Here is a 22,646-nt window from a genome sequence, read left to right on the forward strand (position 1 = left end):
AAAGTCTGAACAATGTATGGGAGCAACTTGTTTTGAAATTTTTGGCAGTACCGTTTTATACAAATACAGTTCACAAATTGTTATAACTTGTCTGGTTTCTCAATCTTAAAATGAATGTTAAGTAGTAATAACAGTTCTGGCTTGTTACTCAGAAAATACTCATTAATAGGCTTCTTTGTGCCATCCCTTACAGACAAACGAAGCCGGCATCTTGGTGCTGATGGTGTCTATTTAGATGACCTCACTGACATGGATCCAGAAGTTGCTGCACTTTATTTCCCCAAAAAGTATAAGTCCTTTGCTTATATTTTTACTATTTAAAAAGCTCTTGTCACTTTCCACATTTATATCAAACTCTTCATTGCTAACCAGATAAGACCTCTTTTTCAGAGTACAAGCAGAGGTGAAGACAGAAGGAAAACACAACTGTGTAGAGAGGAATATTAGAGCTCTTGGAAAGCCTTCATTTGGGCCTGAGAAGCGTGCTTGAAACTGACTTTCTCTTTTGGTCAATTAAGCATCATTTATTGATCGTGGATTGTTATGTAACGTACACTGCTGTTCGTGTTACTCACATACCCTGGGAGAGCAATTGGCCTTGGGATATATTTATCCCCATGTTCTTGCTTATTACTGTGAAGAACATACGTTACTGTTAACAGTATTAGCACAAAATTATTGCTCTAATATTGTTCTACTGTGGGGATCACCTCTAAATATGAATGTTAGAAAATAGTTTTTGGATGACACATGACAGATTTATTTATGAAAATATTGCACCCTGAACGTACAATTTCCAACTAGTTCTGATCTTTGTTAGAGCCTCTTATAACATTTATAGTCCTCTTTCCACATTGTACCCTAGTTATTTGACTAAGGTCATTGAGCAACAACTGAAGCAGCTTGCATATTTTGTCTTGCTTGCTTAAACTCAACTGTTGTAATATTAGCATTTCAATAGAACAGAGAAAGATTAGGAATATGGAGAAAAACGTTGGATTGAACATTCCTTTCTCAAATGCATTCAGATAATTCTGGAATGGAAAGCAGAGTTTGATGAGCCTGGACTTGTAATAATGATCTCATCTATCCACAGATTTTATCTGGGTATAACTATTTATTGTTTCTTAAAACTTTAATCCTAATAGTTTTTATGTAGAATATTTTATTTATATATACATGACATAAATACACAAACACACATATGCTTTGTTTTGGATTTTTCTATCAGTTTAATATAAATTCAAGAATAAACTAGTATGTGTATTCTTGTTCCTGTGTGGGAATGGTTCTACTAGTATAAACTCTGGTTATAGTAGCATTATTTTGTCTACTAATTATTTTTCCTATCTCTTGGAAATAAGTGAAGATAGAATTATACATGCTTAGTTTAGGCAAGTAAGTAGAAGCAATCTAATATTTGAGGGTACACGAGACCTATACTACTGTGTTTAAACTTTATGACAAAACCAAGAAAATGTCTTCATGTTTTTTCTTTTTGTTTTTCTCCTTTCTTTTTACCTAAGTGTCTGTCAGATGTAACTTGTTGAAGGGAGAAGATTTGGGGATGAATACATGAAGGCTGAATGCCTGGTTTTTCTTTTCCAGTGGGGATAATGTCCAAAGCAAGAACACGAACGACACGGGGCCGCGGTCTGCCAGCCAGTCTCCGCAGTCTGTCGGGAGCTCCGGTGTTGACAGTGGAGTTGAAAGCACCTCGGATGGAATTCGGGATTTGCCCTCCATTGCCATTTCTCTCTGCGGAGGCCTTACTGACAACAAAGAAATAACCAAAGGTACAGAATGACCTTCTGAAATACAGGCATGTGCTGTCAGCCAAGTTTCAGCATCCCAGACCGCGGAAGCAGTGCCCTCCTGTGGCTGTACTCAAGAACGTGTTGAGAAGATAGATGCTGTCCCTAAAATAAGTTTCCTAGAATTTTTCAGACTTCAAATATGGGACTTAAGATTTTTAACACATTTCAATAATCCACTATATAGTAATTTTTTTGAACATATTGTATTAGTATTTTTATTTCCTGATAGTGCTACGTTTTGTGTCACAACAGCGTTCATGGTACTTTTGCCACTTGGTACAGTACATAGTTGGAAATTCACAGCTGTCGTTGTCAGGAATGAACAAGATGCTCTGTAATTGGGGACACTAGGAGGGGGAGTTGGAAACTCTAAGATGTTACTGCTCTACCTTCAGTTTGTTGTTTGGCTCTTAGATAAATTGTTTACAATGCTCTGTGCTTTAAACTTCCACCTTCATAAAAGATAAATGTGTTAAGACTTGCGATTTCGGCAGTAATACAGAGTCATAAAATCATATGAACCTGATGCTACACTAATTGCTGTTCAGAAGATAGTTATTAGAACATTTTAAATATACTGTGATTTATTGGAGTTGTATTTGTTACCTGGATTGCTTGTAAATTACACAGATTTAGTGAAAGGAGTCACAGTCAGTGGAAAGGGCCTTTATTCATAAACACTTTGCTGAAGGCCTTACAAATGATAATTCTGGCTATGGGTTTACACATAACATTGACCCCATCAGTTCCTGCTCCTAACTTGGACAGAGGATCAGTGAAAGGCATGACTTCCTTGCCTTGCTTAGAAGCCTGATTTTCCTCCCTCACGGTTCCATTCCTGAACTTTCACTTAGCTTGTATTTTGAACAGGAAAGACACTCAGCAGCTAACAAAGAAACCCTCAGCATCTTCTGAGATTGAGAGTGTCTGAACATCTTGCTTCCATATTACTGCTAATCTCAGCACCCTCGCAATGAGCAACTGACCCTGAATGTAAAACCTACATGTCTGAGAGATGCTAAGAGGTTTAACTTGGCCCATCCCAGGCATCTATAAACGCGTGATTTATGTATGTAATCTTTTCCCCCCACAGAAGAATTCTTAGAACATGCAGTAACATACCAACAGTTTGTGGACAATCCTGCTATCATTGATGACCCTAATCTTGTGGTTAAGATTGGAAATAAGTAAGTATATTTCAAGAAAAAAATATTTTTCTGTTGTGACAAAACCACTTCTGTGGCACTTCAGCGTGTTAAATCAGTTTCACCGTAGCTGAAAAATAGGTTTTGAATGTTCATAGCTTAGATTCATCCAGAAAGAGTCAACTCTCTAGTGAATTTAGGCTCTTCTAGTTACTTGTTCTCCTTAAATTGAAAGTAAAGAGCAGTTTCAGGTGACCTATTACAGCTAACTGAGACAATTTGAATTTCAAAAAGCTAGCATTAAATGCTAAAAGTATTCACACTCAATTGACAGAGTATAAATGAAATAGGATGCGAACTTGCTAAGACTTGCCCTGAGCCAGTTTGAATACTTAATGTTTACAGGGATGTGGCAGTCTGCTTGCAAACACTCTGTACCCAGCAGTTTGTTTGTATATACTGAATATTTTGCTAATATGCCTCTATGGAGGCATTGCTTTTTCAAGACTTGTCAAACATCACCCACCAAGTATGAGTCTTCTACTTTTGCAAGGCTAAGACATTATTTCATGTGTTGTTATTGCTGACAGCAGTGCAGCACTGTGGTCTCCGCCTGATGCAGCTTTTTGGAGGGCGTTTTAACTTGAAAGCTCTTTGCACCTGGCATGCCGTGTTACAGAGTAGAGGAGAGATCAGGGCATTGTGCTGTACTTAGAGGTTAGACTGCCCTTAATTGTAGACATGGCTCATACAAATCTGACATGCCTGGTGCAACTTATTTGATAATTTGTGTCATGTATGTTATGGCCTCACACCTGACCCTTTCTGTGGTCTGAGGTGAGTCACTTACTGCTTCCCTGACATAGTTCTCTGAATTTGATGGTAATGTTTACCTGCCTGCTGATATGTTGGGAAGAGAGGAGGTGATTCTCCCCCTCTACTCTGCTCTCGTGAGACCCCACCTGAAGTACTGTGTTCAGCTCTGGAGTCCCCAACATTAACAAGGACATAGAGCTGTTGGAGCAGGTCAAGAGGAGGGCCACAAAAATGATCAGAGGGCTGGAGCACCTCTGCTATGAAGACAGGCTGAGAGAGTTGGGGTTGTTCAGCCTGGAGAAGAGAAGGCTCCAGGGAGATCTTATTGCAGCCTTCCAGTACCTAAAGGGGGTTTACAGGAAAGCTGGAGAGGGACTTTTGACAAGGGTATGTAGTGATAGGACAAGGGTCAATGGCTTTAAACTGAAAGAGGGGAGATTTCAAATAGATATAAGGAAGAAATTTTTTACAGTGAGGGTGGTGAGGCACTGGAACAGGTTGCCCAGAGAAGTTGTGGCTGCCCCATCCCTGGAAGTGTTCAAGGCCAGGTTGTATGAGGCTTTGAGCAACCTGTTGTAGTGGAATATATCCCTGCCCATGGCAGGAGGGTTGGAACTTGATCTTTAAGGTCCTTTCCAACCCAAGCCATTCTATGGTACTTAATGAGGATCTTCCTGTCATATTCTCTAGATGTCATGTGAACTTCAGCTCCCCTAGACAGATGGAAAATAATACTGTGTTTCTCCTACTGCTTGTAATGAGTTGTCCCATGTTCAGCCCATAATAGCAAACTATGACGCCTAACTTTTGTATAGTTCCTTGATGGAAAAACAGTGGAAACAGCTTGTAAAAAATGTAACTTATAATGCAATGATGAGGTGTATTAAGGACGTGAGGAATGTACAAGAAATACCATTTCTACTTAAGGACCTGTTTTCTCTTGCGTATCTTGAAGAGTATATGCCGTAAATACATGTGAACATACTGTGGAATAAGGTGGTTCTGCTATTACTGGTGCAGGCCAGAGTTTAACCTGTGCTAAAGAGGCTTCATGGCTTCAGCCTGCCAGATGATAAATACTAGACAGACTGTGAACTGGAACCTTGGGATTACAAAATGCAGTAATTGTCTCTCTTGCATGCCTAGGTATTACAACTGGACGACAGCTGGTCCGCTTCTGCTGGCAATGCAGGCATTCCAGAAACCTTTGCCAAAGGTGAGATTGAACATGAAGGCTGGTCAGAGGAGGAGTTGTGACATTCTGCCATTTGTTAAGGCAGCGAAGAGGGTTGTTGTACAAAAGAATCTGCACATTTGTAATATCCATCCACGCATAACCATTCATCTAGCTTGTGCTAAGGGCTAAATGAGCAGGACTAAATTTGGTCTCTGATTAGTGTTTATTTGCTAGGTTAAGATCCTTACAAATATTTTGAAGTAAGACGACTTCCTTTTTTTCTTCATTAATATGGGTGGTAAACATAAATTATATTGACCAATGTTAGCGTTTGCTTTAGCTGAATACTTGGTGACTGCTATCCTTTTGTCTGTATACAGCATATATTACCAAATAAAAACAGAGGAACAGGCCAGGAATTTTAACCTCAGTGAATAACCTGTAACTACTAGATAAGGAAGGCCTGTAGCTTGCTAGTTTTCTGTTTCTCAGTTAGTTGTTCATAACTAACCTGAGTAGGTAGTGGTAGATACATACCTGTTACGTAGTCATAACTATGTTGGTTTATATTAAATGCATTGATGAATTTAGTCCAATTCCACATGACCTGATGCCACATAGATTCTCAGGATAGAAAGACACGCTAGTGTAAATCTATATAAAGAAGTAGCATCACCATTGGCACTGATTTGTATCCTAATTAGCCATGAATTTAATAAATTTTTAAACTGAAACTTTCCTTCTGCCATTTGCACCACTTCACATTTCTTTGGGTTTAATCTATGTGAATTCAAATTCTATTTCTATTGCAATGAACTTGGAATGAAAATTTCTTCAAAGCACAGAATACTCTCTACCACTGTGTTCTTTTCTGTTTTAGTGCCGCATTACCTATATGGGCAGTCATGTAGGTAACAGTAGCTGCACTGTAGCATCCCGAGTAAATTGATCTTAGAAGTCCCAAACATCTAGTAAACCTGGCTTGAGTTTCAAGGATGTCACAGAGCCAAATGTTTTTTTGCTTTACTGCAAATATCCTAGTAATCATCAAAGGCGGGATTCATCCCATAGAACTCAAATACCTGCAGAAGGTGTATAGTTATCCTACTCAGTATTTGTCAGGCATTTCCACAGAGGGATTCAGACCTTAATAGATGCCCATTGGGTGTTCAGTGGCAATAAAGATAATGCAAGGTAACTACATTTTTAATTAAACACTTTGATACCTGAGCCAGATACTTTGGATTTTGCCTAAAATGGGTAAATGAAAAGAATGGGTATGAAATATTTTTGCCATTAAGTTAATGGAAATGACAATTCCTTCAACAGTGTTATGGTTATACCATTATTCATATAGGTTATCAGTTACAAAGTCGTCTTTGAATGTGAAATTCAGCGTGTTCATTTTTTTAAACGATTAACTCATATTCTCAATGCTGATAGGCAGCACAATTTTAATTTAGAGGAGAAGCTAGTATATATAATTGGAACAGTCTGTATGACTGGGAAGGTTTACTTGACTGAACTGTACCTCTGAAGCTAAAATGACTCATTTATGCTACCAGTCATCCTACTGGTTTTCTTAATGACTTGTTAATTAGAGTTTTGATTTGCTGTAATAATGGAACTAAGGAATTGAAATACTAAGATACTTTATCAAAACAGGCTTTATGAAGTGATTGAAAAGTGAAATTTTTGAAAAAAAATCACTCATGTTCTGCAAAATACACTTAAACACATGTTTAATTATAACCATGTGAATTATGTCACTAAAAGTCAGTAGAACGTCTGCTTGAAGTTGTCTGTATGTTTGAGAACCTCCTTAAATTTTAGCCATTGTTCTCAACAGTTGCATTCCATTCTCAGTAGCTCCATCTGCTCCTTGTTTTTCTTATTTTTGTTTAAAAAGTTCTCAACTTATTTGCTCAGTTTTATTCCTCTGCCATTTCTTTCTTTTCTCATATACTTTAGATATTATAGTAAAGAGAACCTGTGGAAGAACTGAGAAAAGGGATGCATTAGCTGAACTCAACCCTCTCTCTTAACTGCTAAGAGTTCTCAGAATAATTTTTTTTTTTTTTTTTAAATGACAAATCAACATCACAATTTTATTTTGGTGACTTTGCTTACACTGAAGGCTTATCATCTCAGGAAGCCAGTGGCTAAGCTAGTTTAGGGCATACCAAATACTGTGGCTGCCTGCTTGCTCTCTGAGCGAAGGAATTCACCTCTCCTTGTTACAATGCATAAAGCTCCAGTCATTATGGATATTGAAAGAAACTTTTCTCTAATAAGGTCTAGTATATATAACCAATTAAAAGTAGCCAGGGTTTAAAAAAAACAGTTCTAACAGTGTCAGTCAAATTCATAGTATCAGACTAAACTCATAAAAGCTAGTGATTTTGTTGCATTTTTCCAAACTGGTGATTAAATATGAACTTTGTAATTATTTTTAAATGAGAATAACTATCTTGCATGCGGATTTGTTCCTGTTTTGCATGAGAGCTCCTTCAGAAAGTGATATTTTTCTTTTTTTTTTAATATAATTTGCACTAAGTAACTTCAACTTAAAAAAGTAGGTTCTCCATTCTAGACATTATACTAATACCTATTTATGCTTTTTTTCTTTTTTGATTTTATCTCTTTTTCATTTTCCTTTTAAAAATACCATAAGTATTCATGCTTAAGTTACTTCAGAGCAGCTCTGGATACCATTAGATTTTGCTTTAGTAGAATTTATGGTCCACAGACAGTATGTTTACTTTTATTCTATGTATTATCAGTTAAAATTGTGTGTTTGGCACTTTCTTTCATTTACATATATCAGGTTGTCCTTTGTTTTGGGTTTTTTTTATGTTACCATCCATTTATCACAGGCTACTGTGGAATCTATAATGAGGGACAAGATGCCCAAAAAAGGTGGAAGGTGGTGGTTTTCATGGCGAGGGAGGAACAGCACTATTAAAGAGGTAAGTTTAGGAGGCAAGTTTCCTTCTGATTGCCGTGGGAAGGCTGGATGCCTCCATATTCATCCCTCAGAACTTTGCTTCTGAGAGTAACTCAGTATTCAGTTTGACAGAGGATATTCACATTAAAAGATGTTTAAACAGGGTCTAAAGTCTGACTTCTTTTGACTTCAGAAAGCTTTGGATCAGATCCTACCTGAAACATTTGCCTGCAGTGTTTTGGTTCTGCATTTGTTTTCATTACATGAGGCTGAGGAAGTAATATCTAATGGATTAAGTCTGTATTTAGGAATCTTTCAGAATAGAAGAGCTGTGCCACTAATTTAATGTTTTCATGCAGATTACCTACCTTTCTTCAGCTTTCTTTTAAGAACAGGCATATTTATGGGTAGTGTGAGCTGTAAAATTCAGCAAAACCTAAGGTGGAAAACTGACTATGTATTAGTTTTAAAATCTCTTTTAATTTCTTTTCTGAGCATTAAAAGTTTGTGGTAACAGTCTTAAAGCCATGGATGAACATTAAAGAATAGTGAAAAAAGCAAAACTTTATATGAAATATTGATCTCCTGTCTAGACATATTTAATCTTTAAAGTTGGCTAATAAAACCTCTTCATATTACGCTATTGAAGCATTAGTACTTGAGGGGAGAAAATGACTTTGAATACATTTTTATGGTTGTGCCTCAGTCAATGAATTTTTTAGCCTTGCATGAAATAACCATTATACTGACCTGTGGGTATGAGCTTCAGAGCATAAGAATTTAGTTTTTACAGTTTATTGAAGTTTTTAGAATTTCTCTCTGAGTGGAAGCATTTGGTTCTCTCTTGAGCTGTAGCAACTATAAATAGATAAGGGGAGGTGTTATTGTTGTTTGTGTGTCTCATAAGATCATTCACTATTTAAAAATCTTGTGGGATGAAATTGCTAGAGCTTAGCATCTACTCAAGGAAACAGTTTGGAAAATATTGGACTAAAGATATTAATGATTCTATGAAAGGTAATTGTATTTTTTTTTCTTCTCCAGAGTCAATACTTTGCTTTTTCAAGTGATATCTAGCTATTTGAGGTGCATGAACTGAGTAGTTATGGGAATGATTCCAGAACTTCAACAGTGCTAGATGTGAAATCTGATATTTCTGTACTTCTTCCATGCAAAACTAAATCTTAATTATTTCTGAGTTTTATATTTTCAATTTTTTAGTTGTTTGTGCAGCCTTTATTCTTTAAGAAAACCATGAAGTTTTACTTTGCCTACAAGCAGAGGAAACAAACATACTCTTGATTTTTACCAAGTCTGTACAAGAAGGAATTTGGTTTTCAAATATTTTTCTAAAAACGTTTCCTCTCTGCCCAACAGGAGATGCACAGCTTCTCATACTTGTATTTTTACAGGAAACAAAACCAGAGCAAGGTACGAGTGGGAGTGGACTTACAGGAGACTCTTCACAGATGAGCATGGCAAACAGGTACTCTCAAAATTATCGGTACTTAAAATGAGCAGGAGCTAACATTTAAAAATGAAAGCAAGCTACCTCTTGTATTTGAGCAAAGAAATACTGAGTCAGTGAAATATGTTTAATTTGTTATTTATTGCACCAAGTAAGTGCAGATAGGAAGGCTCTACTCATAGCAGGGTTGCATGTGAGTTGTGCTTGTGGGTTGCACTTGTGAGTGTGCTCTGGCATTTCTGTGGTTCGGCTGCAGCTCCATGACACACGTTCCAGCCCCTTGAAAACAAACAATAATGGAAGCAGTTCTCTGAAGCTGTTTGTATCTCTCTAGAGTTTTCAAGGGAACATCATAGATGACTCTATGCTGTTGTCAGATCTCAGTTGCTGAAATTTCTGATTTACTTATATTTATGGCCTGAAAACTGAATTTGTTCCTGAATATTTCAGGAAGTTCAGGGACCTAAGACTTCCCAGAGTTTTTTCACAGGCAAAAGTCATGGTTTTCTATTACTTCTTTCAAGGATCATAGAAGTCTCTTCCTTCTCGTGCTCCAAACTAATCATACTGTATGGCCAGAATCTCTCCTTCAGGAGAGTTCCATAAGATGAGCTTTAACTTGCTTTGGAGGGATGAGTTAGCCAGGGACAGCTCTCCTACCTGCCCCTTTTTCTGTACATACAGATCTTACTGTAAAGACAGCTCATCTGTGTGCTATCTGCACTTAGGGCTGGAAAAGGCCAGATTCAAATAAGCTTTGTGTTCACTAAGTTCAAGGATCACCTTTATGAAACAAAAAGGCATTAGCTGTCGTTCTTTCTGGAGGTCAGCAGTTGCAGTCCAGGTGAATGTGCTGGAAAGATTCCTCATTTTGTAGACTAGCTATTATCTCAGTGGCTTCTCTGAGTTTGTGAGAGCCACAGAATAAATTGGAAAGGCTGATTTTCCTTTTAAGGATGACAAGTGACATTTAGGTCTGTTTCTTCCATGGTTGTTTAAAGATAAGCCTTAAAGTGGAATTAAGGCTTCAAGCAGACTAGACTCTGTAATTGACGTACTTTGTTTAAATTTTAACTGACCTTAGAAATCTGTCATTAAGAATTTATTGCTGGTGAGCAAAACGCGACAAGTGAGACTTTGAGTAAAAGCTCTTGAGATCTGAAGTTACAAAGGAGAAGATAAGCTTTTAAATGTTGCTAGTAATAACATGCAATACCTTGATATTGGGTCAAGACTTCCTAACATCAAACAACATCCAGGTGTGATTGAAATAAGAGGCCAAATGCTGATTGTTTTTAACATGAGATTTGTAGGATCTGAAAGGTTATTTTAGCTTCCACCTAAGGTGATAGGTTTGTTTATTGTAGAAAGACTTTCTCTCTGAAGAAACATATCCTTAACAAATTTCTGAAAAAATAGTTGTAGCAGAAAAAAAAAATAATTATACTGATGTTTGTTTAAACAGAATTGGGTAAAGGAGTAAGGTTTTATGACTTTTCATCATCATATCCTGAATGGAGTAATCCTGCAAATCCTGGAAAAGAATAATCTAATGATCTAAAGCTCCTCATTGAAAGAGAAAGAGGAGTTACTTTCTATAATAAAATCACCATCACCTGGATTTTTTTTATTAATTGCTAAATTCTTTAGGGGAGGAGAGAAGGGGGAGAAGCGAAAGCCAGCATAACAACTGCCTCTTTCTTCTTCTGAGGAATTTTTGTAGTTACAGTACCTAATGGGTATTATTTTTTTTCACCACTATGAGATTTTTTGAGTCAGTATGGCACATTAATTTACATCTGCTAAATTTAAGTAATGAAAACTAGTTTATAGACAAGGGAATGGCAAGAACAATCCAAGTATGATTAATGAAGAACATGCGTGAATGAAAATTTGACGTTTCATTTATATATTTAAAGCCACGATGTGAATGACCTCCTGTGAGACAGTACTTAGGAAGATAGAATCAATGACTTATTTGGTGACTCACTGTTAATGCATTTTTAATGGATACTGAGATGCATTTACTGACATGATAACATCATTTTCTATGTGTTCAATGTTCCAGAATAAAAGATGAATCTTCTTCAAGTGACGAAGACCCTAGAGCTGCCAAGCAAAACCTCGGGTCATTACAAACCAACTCAAGTCATCTCTCATTATTGTCTGGAATCAGTTACAAAAAAACGCTTCGACTCACTTCTGACCAGCTTGTAAGTTAATTTTACATACTTGTCCTGGAATGTCATGCCCTTATAATACATGAAAATACTGTTATTCAGGCTTGCAGAGCTTAATTAGCTTTTAGGTCTTGCATTTAATTCTCTCTTCTGTTATATTTAAAAAAAAAATCTTTACCCTTCCTTTTTCAGTATTAAGCATGAATGTTGTACCTTTCAGCAAGTGCTGGGGTTCAGGGATTGGGAGACATAGGATCTCATTTAGAAAAATACTAAAATTAAATTCCAACATATGTATCTATCACCTGAGCAAGTGTACTGGAACCACGTCCTTCTTGTATTATGTATAATATGTATATGTTAACCCACAGGCCTCTCTTTTTTTTTTCCTCCTCTCCTTTCCTTTCCCCTCATTCTTAGGCGGTCACGTATTGCCTAAGTACAGTTTTCTGTTAGTAACTTCTGAAAGAACTGCTTGTGAATTTACTATGAGGCTAGGCTATTAATTTCTTTGGAGCCAATTCTCTTCCTCTGTGACAGAGATGTTTTGACTAATGAGGACAAAACTGTTACAGTTTAGTGTTCTGCACATTCCAATTTGATCTGGAAAAATGAGCTAGTTTGGGGAAATACATTTTGTCATCTTATCTACAGCTAATTAATTTTCTGAAGGTAACTCACACAAGGAGAATGGCATTAAACAGTCCATCACTCACTGCCTGAATAGTTTGCAAGAAATGTAGAATTTTTCCCAAGAGACAAATGGGATGTGTTGGTAATTTTCTATAGCAAATAGAAAGCAAGGGCTGCACAAATATATCTATACTTTTCAGATTCAGAAACCTCACAGAAATTAGCTGAAGCTAAAACTACTTTTAAATTGATTTCTTGATGAAACAGTGGGTGAGACTCATCAGTCACCCATCACTTGTTCTGCATTCTCACCTCCGTTTCAATTTTTAACTTGCTGAACTATTGCAGTGAAATATAACTAAGAAAAAGAGACACTTAAAGTTATTAAACTCCTGCAGGTTTTGTGAATATGAATGGTTAGGTCCAAAAATAGAATCAAATCAGTAGTCTCTTGCCCAGTGTGTTGCTAAGTGATGCAGGAGATAGTGGGAGGGAAGGGCAAGGAAATGGGAGAGTTGAGGAAATTTGGTGGAGACTGAAGGGTAATATGGTATAAGAGGAGTTATTATAGGAAAGAGATATAATACCATAGAACACAAATCCCCATGTAAACACTTTCAATTAGAGTTCATGAAACTCCTTGGTACACACATTTCTCTCTGCATATGTATCTATATCTCTAAATGGAAAACTCCCATTGATAGTCCCTGTTCCATAACTTGTTATTGTTTATGTCAACTTTTCGGGATGTTTTTTTTTTTCATATCCCAGACTATGAAACAGATTTGTTTGTTTTTTCTCTCTGAATCAATGCCTGATGTACACCACACAGGGCAAACCTCTACTATCATTATTTAGACAACAGCTTTGCTGAAAGCAGTAAGATTCAGGGTGACCAAGGCAATAATCATCTGTGGCTTTGTGTTTGCACTGTGTCCATTTCACATGCTAAGTTTGTTGATTATCTTGCTGATAATGTCTTGCAGAAAAGCTTAAAGCTCAAGAATGGCCCCAATGATGTGACCTTTAGTGTTACAACACAGTATCAAGGCACTTGCCGCTGCGAAGGCACCATTTACCTATGGAATTGGGATGATAAAGTTATTATTTCTGATATTGATGGAACAATCACACGGTGAGTTCATGAACAGGGAGAGGCTTTATCTGCAAGGACAAATTGTCCTTGTGACTAAAGGAAAAAGTAATTAGCAGGGAATTTGGAGTCACAGAATCATCGTATACTAGTGTTTTTTGGGGGGTATGTGTGATATTTGGTTTTGTTTTTTTCTATTTGGCTTTCAAACAATGCAAGAATCATTAGCTGAATTATTAATTTCATAAAGACACATCCCATATGTGCCCATTATTTATCACCTATTGGTGCTTCATGATAGTATTTACAGTAGTATTGGAGGACCTTCTGCAAAATCATAAACTTTTTGCTGCATCACGCTTACGAAGTACGCTGTCTATATTAAAAAGAAGAAACGTGAATTCTGTTTTAAAAGGCGTTGCTGGGGCATTCCAGTAAGAGGCATTATTGTTTAGAAGACAAGATTCCAAAATCAAGGTCAGAATTTGGATTTGATAGAAATTTTCAGATTAGGACTTTGGGTAAAACCCACAATTGTGAAGTGACCGTAACAATTCACTCGCTGATTTTTATTTATTTTTTTAATTAACACTGGGGAGAACAATTGTGGGTAGAACAGGGAAACATATAATAAAAATATAAGCATTTTCTTTTGACCTTTTAAAATGAATGCTTAGATTTGTTTCAAAATCAATTTATTTCAAAATCAAACTTAGCTATATCTAATTAGAAAAAGGAACAGAGAAAAATAAATTTCCAAAGGCAATCTAGGGTGAATTAAAACACTTGATTTAAACTGAAACTTTTTTCTTCTTTGTGATTTATTCATTGTAGGGCAACATTGGGGTTTTTTTGGTGCCAACATAAATTATCCTTCCCCTTTTTCTTCCCTAAGCTTCAGTAAAGTGAGCGCAATCTACTTTTCTCTCTGCTGTTGAGCTGACCAGAGAGTTACTGAATCATTTCACCTTATACCATTGCAAATTCATCCTAAGCCGCTACCCAGTATTTTCTCTCTAAGATTCAAGATATTCAGGGTGTGGATTTCTTTCTGTGCGTCTGTATAATGCTTAGTCAAGTGAGGTGCTCATTTGTTTGAACTTCTAGATGTTATTACAGTGTAAATAATTTTCTCTCACGTAAAGAGAGAAATACACTGAAACCAGTATAACTATAATACACGGGAAATACACTGAAACCAGTATAACTATTTCATAATGCTTTATACTTGACTAACTGCTGGCTTTGTGTGGAGAAGTTAGTTTGAAGTAAGCTAGAACATGACTTATCTCATGCTTGTAGTTTCCCATAAACTTCCCTTATGGGTAGACTTGATTTATTTAGAAAGCATTTAATGTAGGCCTCAAAAAGTATTCTTAGTACTGGCCAGCCTACTGCACAGGTCTGATGGGTAGCCTATATGCTGTAACTTCCATGTTACCTTATGGATCGCGAGCTTATCCATGAAGGCAAGTCCTGGGACACAAGAGTAATTAAAGCAACATGGCCAAGGATGGGTGTGTCAGTCTATCTCAAAAGAAAGGGGAATAAAATCATCCTCTTCTGATCACAATCAGTACCTTACAGAAAACCTTATTTTCCTTTTCCGCTACCCAAATAAGTTCGTGGGGTTTGTATTAGCCTCATCTGTTGTTATAAGTATTGATTTTTTTTTTTTTTTCAGTTCAGTTACGTTGTTTTTCCTTTATTCAGGTCAGATACTTTAGGTCATATTTTGCCGACTCTTGGCAAAGACTGGACACACCAAGGGATTGCAAAGTTGTACCATAAAGTGAGCCAGTGAGTATTCAGTAAATCTGTTCATGCATCTGTGACTTGTTTGTGTTTGTTCATTTGCACATAAAAATTAAAATTTCTCTAGGCTTCTCTTAACCTATAAGGGTGACAATTTCATCAATACCTCGTCGCTTCAATGATGCTTAAACAGTGTAAACATCTGCTGTATGATATCCAGAGCAAAACCTGCTTTGTGATATCAAAAGCAAAAACCCCCTACCAATCAGTAGTAGTAGGGCTCTTTCAGCCATCTCAGATAGCTACAGTTAGTTCCAAAAACTGTAGTAATTTGAATGAGTTGTGCAGTTGCAGCAGGTAGAACTTCTTTGCAAACCGGGAGTTGCAGCAGCATTAATTCATAAGATGCTTTTACACCTTCCTGCCTGTCCTTGTGGAGGATATTGTGAAATGCATAAGGACTGTTTAGCCCAGGGTGGTCACTGTAGGTGTAGTTCTTGCCGATCTTCACTGACCTGGAGTCTTACAGGGATGAAATCTAAAACACATGGGATGAATCCATTTGGGGATGTTCCCTCTCTTTCTAGTGAGTAGAAAGGGAGTTTAGTGATAAAGGAGCTTAGACTTGAGCTGCCTAAACATTAGGCTTCTAGTGAAGCAAGATAAATCTCGCCCTTAAAGCACAGCACTGTGTCTTACCTTGAGCAGAAACGGCCCCATTTTGGATACTCATTGCTAGTATTCATGTTGTTTTATTTATTGTATAAATTGTGATGAGCTTCAAATACGTTGATGATGATCTTTAATACTGATGATTATACAATTTATTTTGATATTTCTTTTTATAAATTTTTGTTTTTAATTCCGTTATTAAATTGCAAAGTTAGGAAGGATCAGTATTAAAATATTTTTGTGTCATTGGATACTTTTGAAAGTAGGCGATAAGTAAACATTGCTTAAAGTGCAATTTAAAGGCATTGAAAGTCAATAAGACATATGCTGTGAAGAGCCTGAGGAACTGGCCTTTGCCTGGCAACACCAGTGTGAGCTGCTGTATTATAGCTCAGTAGTTGATCTGCACTGGTGCCTGTTGGTCCACAGTAATAAATACCTTCTGTGCTACTGTGGGTGGAAGAACTAGGATTCATTATGTTTACTTGTGGCTTATATGCTCTGTGTAATCCATTGGAGGAAGACAGGCATCTTCAAAAAATAGCTCAGTATACCTGAGATCTAATGATGTTTTGAAAAAACTGTTTTTTTCTATTAGCTATCGAAATACTGGGCAACAGTAGATCAGCTGTGCTTTTGGTCAGTTAATGTCATTTACAGGGAGGGTGCTCTGGTATTACCTAGAAAAATGCATTCCAAAAAACTTGAGATATTTCCTCTGATGATTATGAACAGGAGAAAAACAGTCAGACTGTAGCAACTCACGTGGGGTGATGTATGGTAATGCTTCTAGGTGAGCAAGGCTAGTGCAAGAGTATAGGTGTACTGTTGGTTCCCTGGATACCTTTTGCAATGTAGTCAAGCCATTGTGTAAGTTGGAGGATCCAAGACTGAGAGTATGGTGAGTTTTGTGATTAGCAATTGAGAGAAAAAAGGAAATGAGGAGAGAAATTGATTGATGTATGAATGGAATCAGATGAAGTATCTGATGTATTCTGATGTTGTGCGTTCAGATTTTAAATTTTACAAGGAGGATTATCACTTGCTGTCTATTCAGCTTGATATTTCTGCTTAACTCAGAAAGTAAAACTGGTTTTCTTCTATTACACCGAGTTCAGCTATTCTTATATATTCAAATTACCATAAATGTTTGAAGAGCCCCTGGTACACCTCAGAACTGTCCTCTTAGTACACAGAACAAATCAGATCAACTAGGGTTATGCTAAGGTTTGTTTATTGCTTTTTATTTTACACAGATGATGAATTATAAATTATGGATGATGGAATCTAAATTATACCAGAGACACTTGTCTGTACTTTTATTCTGTATAGCCATATGTGATCACAGAAAAGACAGGACAGCCTGGGAATTCTCATGCTGAGCAGTGTTTAGTTCTATGTATAACCTCTGGATTACGTTCGTGAAAATGTTAATTAATTTTTTTAATTGCAGCTGTTAATTCTATGCCTGCAAGCATTGTCAATTGTTAGGGCTTTGGTGATCATAAACATAAGAGAAAAATAGATTTGAGCCTAGTTGTTTTTCAGATTACCGAGTTAATTATATAGTGTTCAGCTGTAATATCTAGCCACTATATAAATATTCAGTAGTTGGATTTAATGACTGTGCATGCACTGAATACAGTATTTCTTTATTTTATGAACAATTTCTTCATAGGACTTGCAAAATAAATTGCTATTAAGTTGAACTAACATAATTGGACTCTGTTCTATCATGGACAGAACCTGTAACTTCTGCTAAAACTTTTATTTCAGTGTTAAGTCAAAAATTACTTTTCGTACTGTGTTTTGAAGTTCGAATTTGCTCAGACTTGAAGGAATATGTTACTGCTGCACATAGACTACTCTTTTTTTGCAGAGGTCCAAGAGGCAGGAATACAATACTGTTAATACAGCAAAGACTAATACACCGTGGTCTGCTTTTTGCCAGGTGTTTTCCTCTTCGATGTCATTTCTGTTAATTCTGAGGAATATGGTTTCACTATGCAGGGACAGATAGAAAACCATAAGAAGTCATAAGCCATGAGAAGACCAGAGACAAATGAGCCCTCTTTAGGTGTAAATCACTAAATGCAGTGGAGCTAGACAGATTTTAATTATCCAAGGTCTGGCATAAATGTTTTTATTCCTTTTAAATAAGTCTAGGTTAAACATAAGTCTGTTTAACAGTCATTATTTGATTCATGTAAAAACAAACCCACAAAATTATTAATGTCAAAATACTTGCTTTATTTTTACATTAATTTCTTCTTTTATTTCTGTTCACAGAAACGGATATAAATTTTTGTATTGCTCAGCACGTGCTATTGGAATGGCAGACATGACCAGAGGGTACTTGCACTGGGTCAATGAACGAGGAACTGTGCTGCCTCAAGGGCCAGTGTTGCTGAGTCCAAGCAGCTTATTCTCAGCTTTTCACAGGTACTGCAATATCACTTTTATGCAGAAAGAAACTCAGAGTTTGGTGGAGACTGAATTCTCAGCTTTTTTTAAGAGAGCGCTTGAAATAATGCGTAATGTTTTTTCTTATATATTGGGGCAAAATTTAATTAAGAAGAAATTTTGTTAGAGGAAGACCAAAATTCAATAGGTAATCATGTTGCTTAGTTTATCTCTTAGACGTGCCTCCATATACAGCTGTGTTCGCTGTTCACCAAAAGGTACTGCCTGTCGGCTTCATGTGTTGAATGTGGTATGTTAATATTTAGCTGTGGAAAAAATGTCCACATGTTGGTAACAATCACTCTTGTCTTGACTCGTAAAGTGTTCCAATTGGCATAAATATTTTTTGTGGAAGAATGTTACTTGCTAGGTTTTGAGGAAATTCACGTGAAAATGAAATGAACTTTTTATACTCCTGACTGCACTGTGGTATTCTGTGTGGACAATGTTGTTCTTTCTAGGTGTTGAACTGTAATAAGTGAATAATAATAGCACAGATTATGGATATCATACCTTCTTCCTAATTCAGTGAAGCATCTCAAGTGATTACTGAAAATATTTTCAGATGTTACAAGCTGCTGTGACAGGATATATTTCATTAGAATTTTTAATGGAAGGTTGTTCAGATGTGCTCCTGATTGAGTGACATGCTACAGGCTGTCTTACCAGTCGTGTTCTAAATATAAGAGACCGTGGAGGTATTACAGTGCACTTCTTAGACTGATTAAATAATAAATGCAGTGAAAGGGTAGTTACTGTTATCTTACGCTCCTCATATCCAGAAATACATTTAAAGTGATACTCTTTTTGGTATCTTGTTTAGACTGAAGAATGCCCATCTTTCGGTGTACACTATTGTACCTGCTGTGATGTGTGGGCCATAAATGACTTCGTTGTTATCCATGGATTTAATTATTGTGATTTTGAGGGCTCTGACATCAGGTGTATGCGAGACTTGAGGAAAGACGGTTTTATTCCTCTTTTACACATTCCCAAACTTTGATTTATATGTGGAGCTGCTGTTCCAAAGGGCTGTAGTACTCCTATGATGATTCTGTGCTATTCACTTCTTCCTTGACATATGTGTTGGTGCTAGGATGTGGGATTCTGAGCTTCTTAAGTGCTTTTGTGTCATGCTGGCATCTTCCTATGTTATGGGAACTCCAGACTCTGCCACCTGTTCAGTTTCCTTGCCAAGAGAAGCTGTTGTGAAAGGGCTTCTGCCCAGAGATGAGATAACTCCTCTGTTCATTAATGAATTCTGTATTCTGTAAGCAGCAACTGAAGAGAAATTCGAGATTCTTTTATTCCTTAACTTTTGCTAATTAGCAGTGATGGAGGACCCTGACTGTAGAAGTATCTTAACAGGCTGAGGTGCTTCTAGCACATACGGTAATTGCAATCCTTTAAAAAAAAAAAAAAAAAAAAAAAGGCAAAAAAGCTATATACAGTGAAGGCTAATATAATCTATGAATCATTCTGCAGTTATCAGGAAGCAGTTTAGTTGATGACAATTTATGTCTCATAAGGCTTTATTTAGCAGCTACTCCCTGTAATCAACCATCCTTGCTCAGTAGCCATCTTTACAACATAGGTTTCAATAGAAGTTGCCTTGTTTCAGAGGGTTTATTTACTGTGCCCATTATGTAAGCTTGGGAATGCTATTTTGTCTTTATGAGCACTGTGATTTCCAAATGAAGATTTATTGGAGAAGGGTGGGGGCTCTATAGGAGTATCCAGCTAGGTGAAACTTTTGAATAAAGAAAATAAAATGGTTTGTGCTGTATTTCGTGTGTACTTATTCAGCCTCCCTTTTTTATCGTTTCAGGGAGGTGATAGAAAAGAAACCAGAAAAATTTAAAGTTCAATGTTTGACAGACATCAAAAATTTGTTTTATCCTAACACAGAACCCTTTTATGCTGCTTTTGGAAACAGGCCTGCTGTAAGTAATAGCTGAATTTATTTCTATTGCAGAGAACAGAAAGGTTGCTGTTGTGTCATGGTTCTGTTGCATAGAACCTAGAAGCTTTAAATCACATAATCACACAGAATCACAGAATGTTATGGGAGTTAAGAATATTTTATTAGGCCCTGTACAAATTAAAATATAAAGATTCTTCCTCAAAGATCTCACAATGTAGTATTCAAACAGAGATGCAGCAAAGTAACAGTTATATCTGCTCAAGTTAGCAGTTAAGCTTGTGTGAAAACACTGGTCTTATTTTAATCCACACTCGTACAGTGTTGGTGAGATGCCTGTGGACAGACAGAAAATCTTTCAGATGAATAGTGGTAGGACTTACACTTCAAACTCTAAGTACACTCAAAATAACTCAAATATCCCACTGAAATCAGAAGGTTCTGCTTTGCCTGGAAAGTAATATGTTGTTTGACATGGAGAGGGGAAGACAGATATCCCTTACCCGTTTGAAGGCTGATTACTTGGGCTTTTCTTACTTCTGTCCTAGCCCAAAGAATGCTTTTATGCATCCAGTAAAGGAAACAGTCTCAAGGGCTAGGGCAGAGGCAGGGACTCTGGCATGTGATTATCCATTCTTTTAAATTGTTAGCATGATCCAAGAGACTGTTTTGATGCAGGCAGCTAGCAGTCTGCCAGGCAATTTCTGTGTATGATTGCTGTATTAGCTTGGGGCATGGACTCTTCCCAATGGGCATTTGAGGCCATATTGAGGTGTGTATGTATGTGAGGGGTTATTTTTTGTTCTGGAGTTTGGGGTTTTTTTTGAGGGGAGGGGTAGAGAGAGTTTAGTAATACTGCCACAATGTCAAGAGACTTCTAAGTCTGAGAATCAGCACTCACACTGTTTAGTTTACTAATGGAGATATCGTTATAGGTGCCTAAGGAAGGACAGAGGCTTTGCTTCACTCAAAATATTTGACAGCATCCTACTTTCAGAAAGAGATACATAGAAGACTTACTTCTTTAGATGATTACAGTTTCACTGAGCACCTAAGTTTAGATGCTAAATAAGTTAGATAGATGGGCCCGTTTGTGCCCACGAGCTTCACAGAGCATTTGGTACTTCCTCCAGCTCTGTATTGTCAGGTAACGTTTCCCGTAGAAACTGATGTGTGGTATAGTAATGTGTAACAAGAAACCTGGTAACACCAGTGTGGTGTTTATAGCTAAGGGCTATTGGTATGCAGCTTGAGTGTATCCATCCTGTTTTGGAAGCTGAACCCACTTAATCGTATGCCTGTGTCGTGGCCAAGCAATTTGTTCCGAAGAGGATGGTCCTTCACCTTTAATATTTCGTAGTATAATTAGCCAGAGAACATTCAGTTGGTTACCTCTTTCTTTAGTTGATAGAGAGAAATGGGACACGTCTGGAGAGAGAATAATTCAGGTGCTAATTCAGGTGCTTCATCTTTCTCCACCAACTCCATGAGAGCTTAAGTCTTCTCACTGAAGCATCCAAGGACCATGGATTCCAGCCCTAGCTGCTCAGTGCTATGAGAGCTGGCAGAAACATTGGTAGCTTGGGGAAATTATCAGTATAAATGTGGACACTGGCCATTGCCAGTATGAATGTGAACATTCAGAGACTGGGTAGTTTGGATGCCTCAATGTTGGACTGAGGTGGCTGGCAATATATTTTGACACTGAAACCATGGATGTTGTAGCTACGTCTGAGAGGGTTCAACATGCCTTTCTGGTGGGACTTCGTTTCTACATTTGTCTCATGTTGTTGTTAAGGTTGTGGACATTTATGAGCAGCAACTTTTTCAGCTTCATCTTTTAGCAAATTACGTTTTCAAAAGCATTATGTCAGAGAGGACAGGAGTTCCTCGCTGTCCAATTGCTATATTAAGTTGTTATATCGTACACCACTTAATTTCCATTATCACGGTACCTTTAGGCATATGGTAGTGAAATAAGTTTTTAATCACTTTTGTGGATTATGTCTACCTCTAGTTCAGTTTTTTTGAACCTCAGAGAAACCAAATCAAATCATTATTTTCATGCATACTTCAATAATATTTCAAGTAAAGCAAGAAGTTAATGTTTCTAAAGGAATTGCTGGTAACTCACTCCTCTGATCGCTGTTGGAGTGCAGCCTTCAGGTGTGAGATGTGCCACTGGCTTTGTGAAGATCAGGATCATCGTTTTCTCAATTTTCTGGGCTGCTTGTGTTTGTTGTTTTGGGTTTTTTTTTTTCCTCTCCCCCCCTGCCCCTCCCCCGAACAAACTCAGTGAGATTTCAGTACCTGTGAGTGTTACAGGTGTAGATAGTGCATGGACTGCCAGGATGCTGAATTATTGAAGTGACTGCTGTTCACTTTTGTTCAGTTACTTAGTTTTTTTGGAACAGTCTTTAATTTTTTTGGAACAGTCTTTACAATACAGAGATAAAAGTAAACTTTATATCTTCCTTAACATTCCAGTCTTTCACCACCTCAGCTTTTAAAACCATATCCAATGATTTATGTTAGAAAAATGGAAGCTTGTTTTTGCTC

General features: G+C 37.1%; 1 protein-coding gene across 3 annotated transcripts in view; it reads left to right on the forward strand.

Annotated features, from left to right (window-relative positions):
• Nucleotides 1–22,646, forward strand: part of LPIN1 (lipin 1) — an 82,187-nt gene that overhangs the window by 57,655 nt on the left and 1,886 nt on the right. For 2 of the 3 annotated variants that reach the window (XM_086608395.1, XM_009981714.2), the window contains 11 exons: nt 194–287; nt 1,609–1,796; nt 2,911–3,004; nt 4,925–4,994; nt 7,832–7,924; nt 9,315–9,388; nt 11,439–11,583; nt 13,170–13,318; nt 14,990–15,076; nt 17,993–18,145; nt 19,995–20,109. In XM_086608395.1, the coding sequence (XP_086464521.1) occupies nt 194–287; nt 1,609–1,796; nt 2,911–3,004; nt 4,925–4,994; nt 7,832–7,924; nt 9,315–9,388; nt 11,439–11,583; nt 13,170–13,318; nt 14,990–15,076; nt 17,993–18,145; nt 19,995–20,109 (1,262 nt within the window). Of the gene's footprint in view, nt 1–193; nt 288–1,608; nt 1,797–2,910; nt 3,005–4,924; nt 4,995–7,629; nt 7,708–7,831; nt 7,925–9,314; nt 9,389–11,438; nt 11,584–13,169; nt 13,319–14,989; nt 15,077–17,992; nt 18,146–19,994; nt 20,110–22,646 lie in introns of all 3 variants that reach the window. The other variant, XM_086608396.1, reaches the window with a different exon arrangement.

This window comes from Tauraco erythrolophus, chromosome 2, assembly GCF_009769465.1.
Source record: "Tauraco erythrolophus isolate bTauEry1 chromosome 2, bTauEry1.pri, whole genome shotgun sequence".
In the NCBI taxonomy this organism is placed as follows: Eukaryota; Metazoa; Chordata; class Aves; order Musophagiformes; family Musophagidae; genus Tauraco; species Tauraco erythrolophus.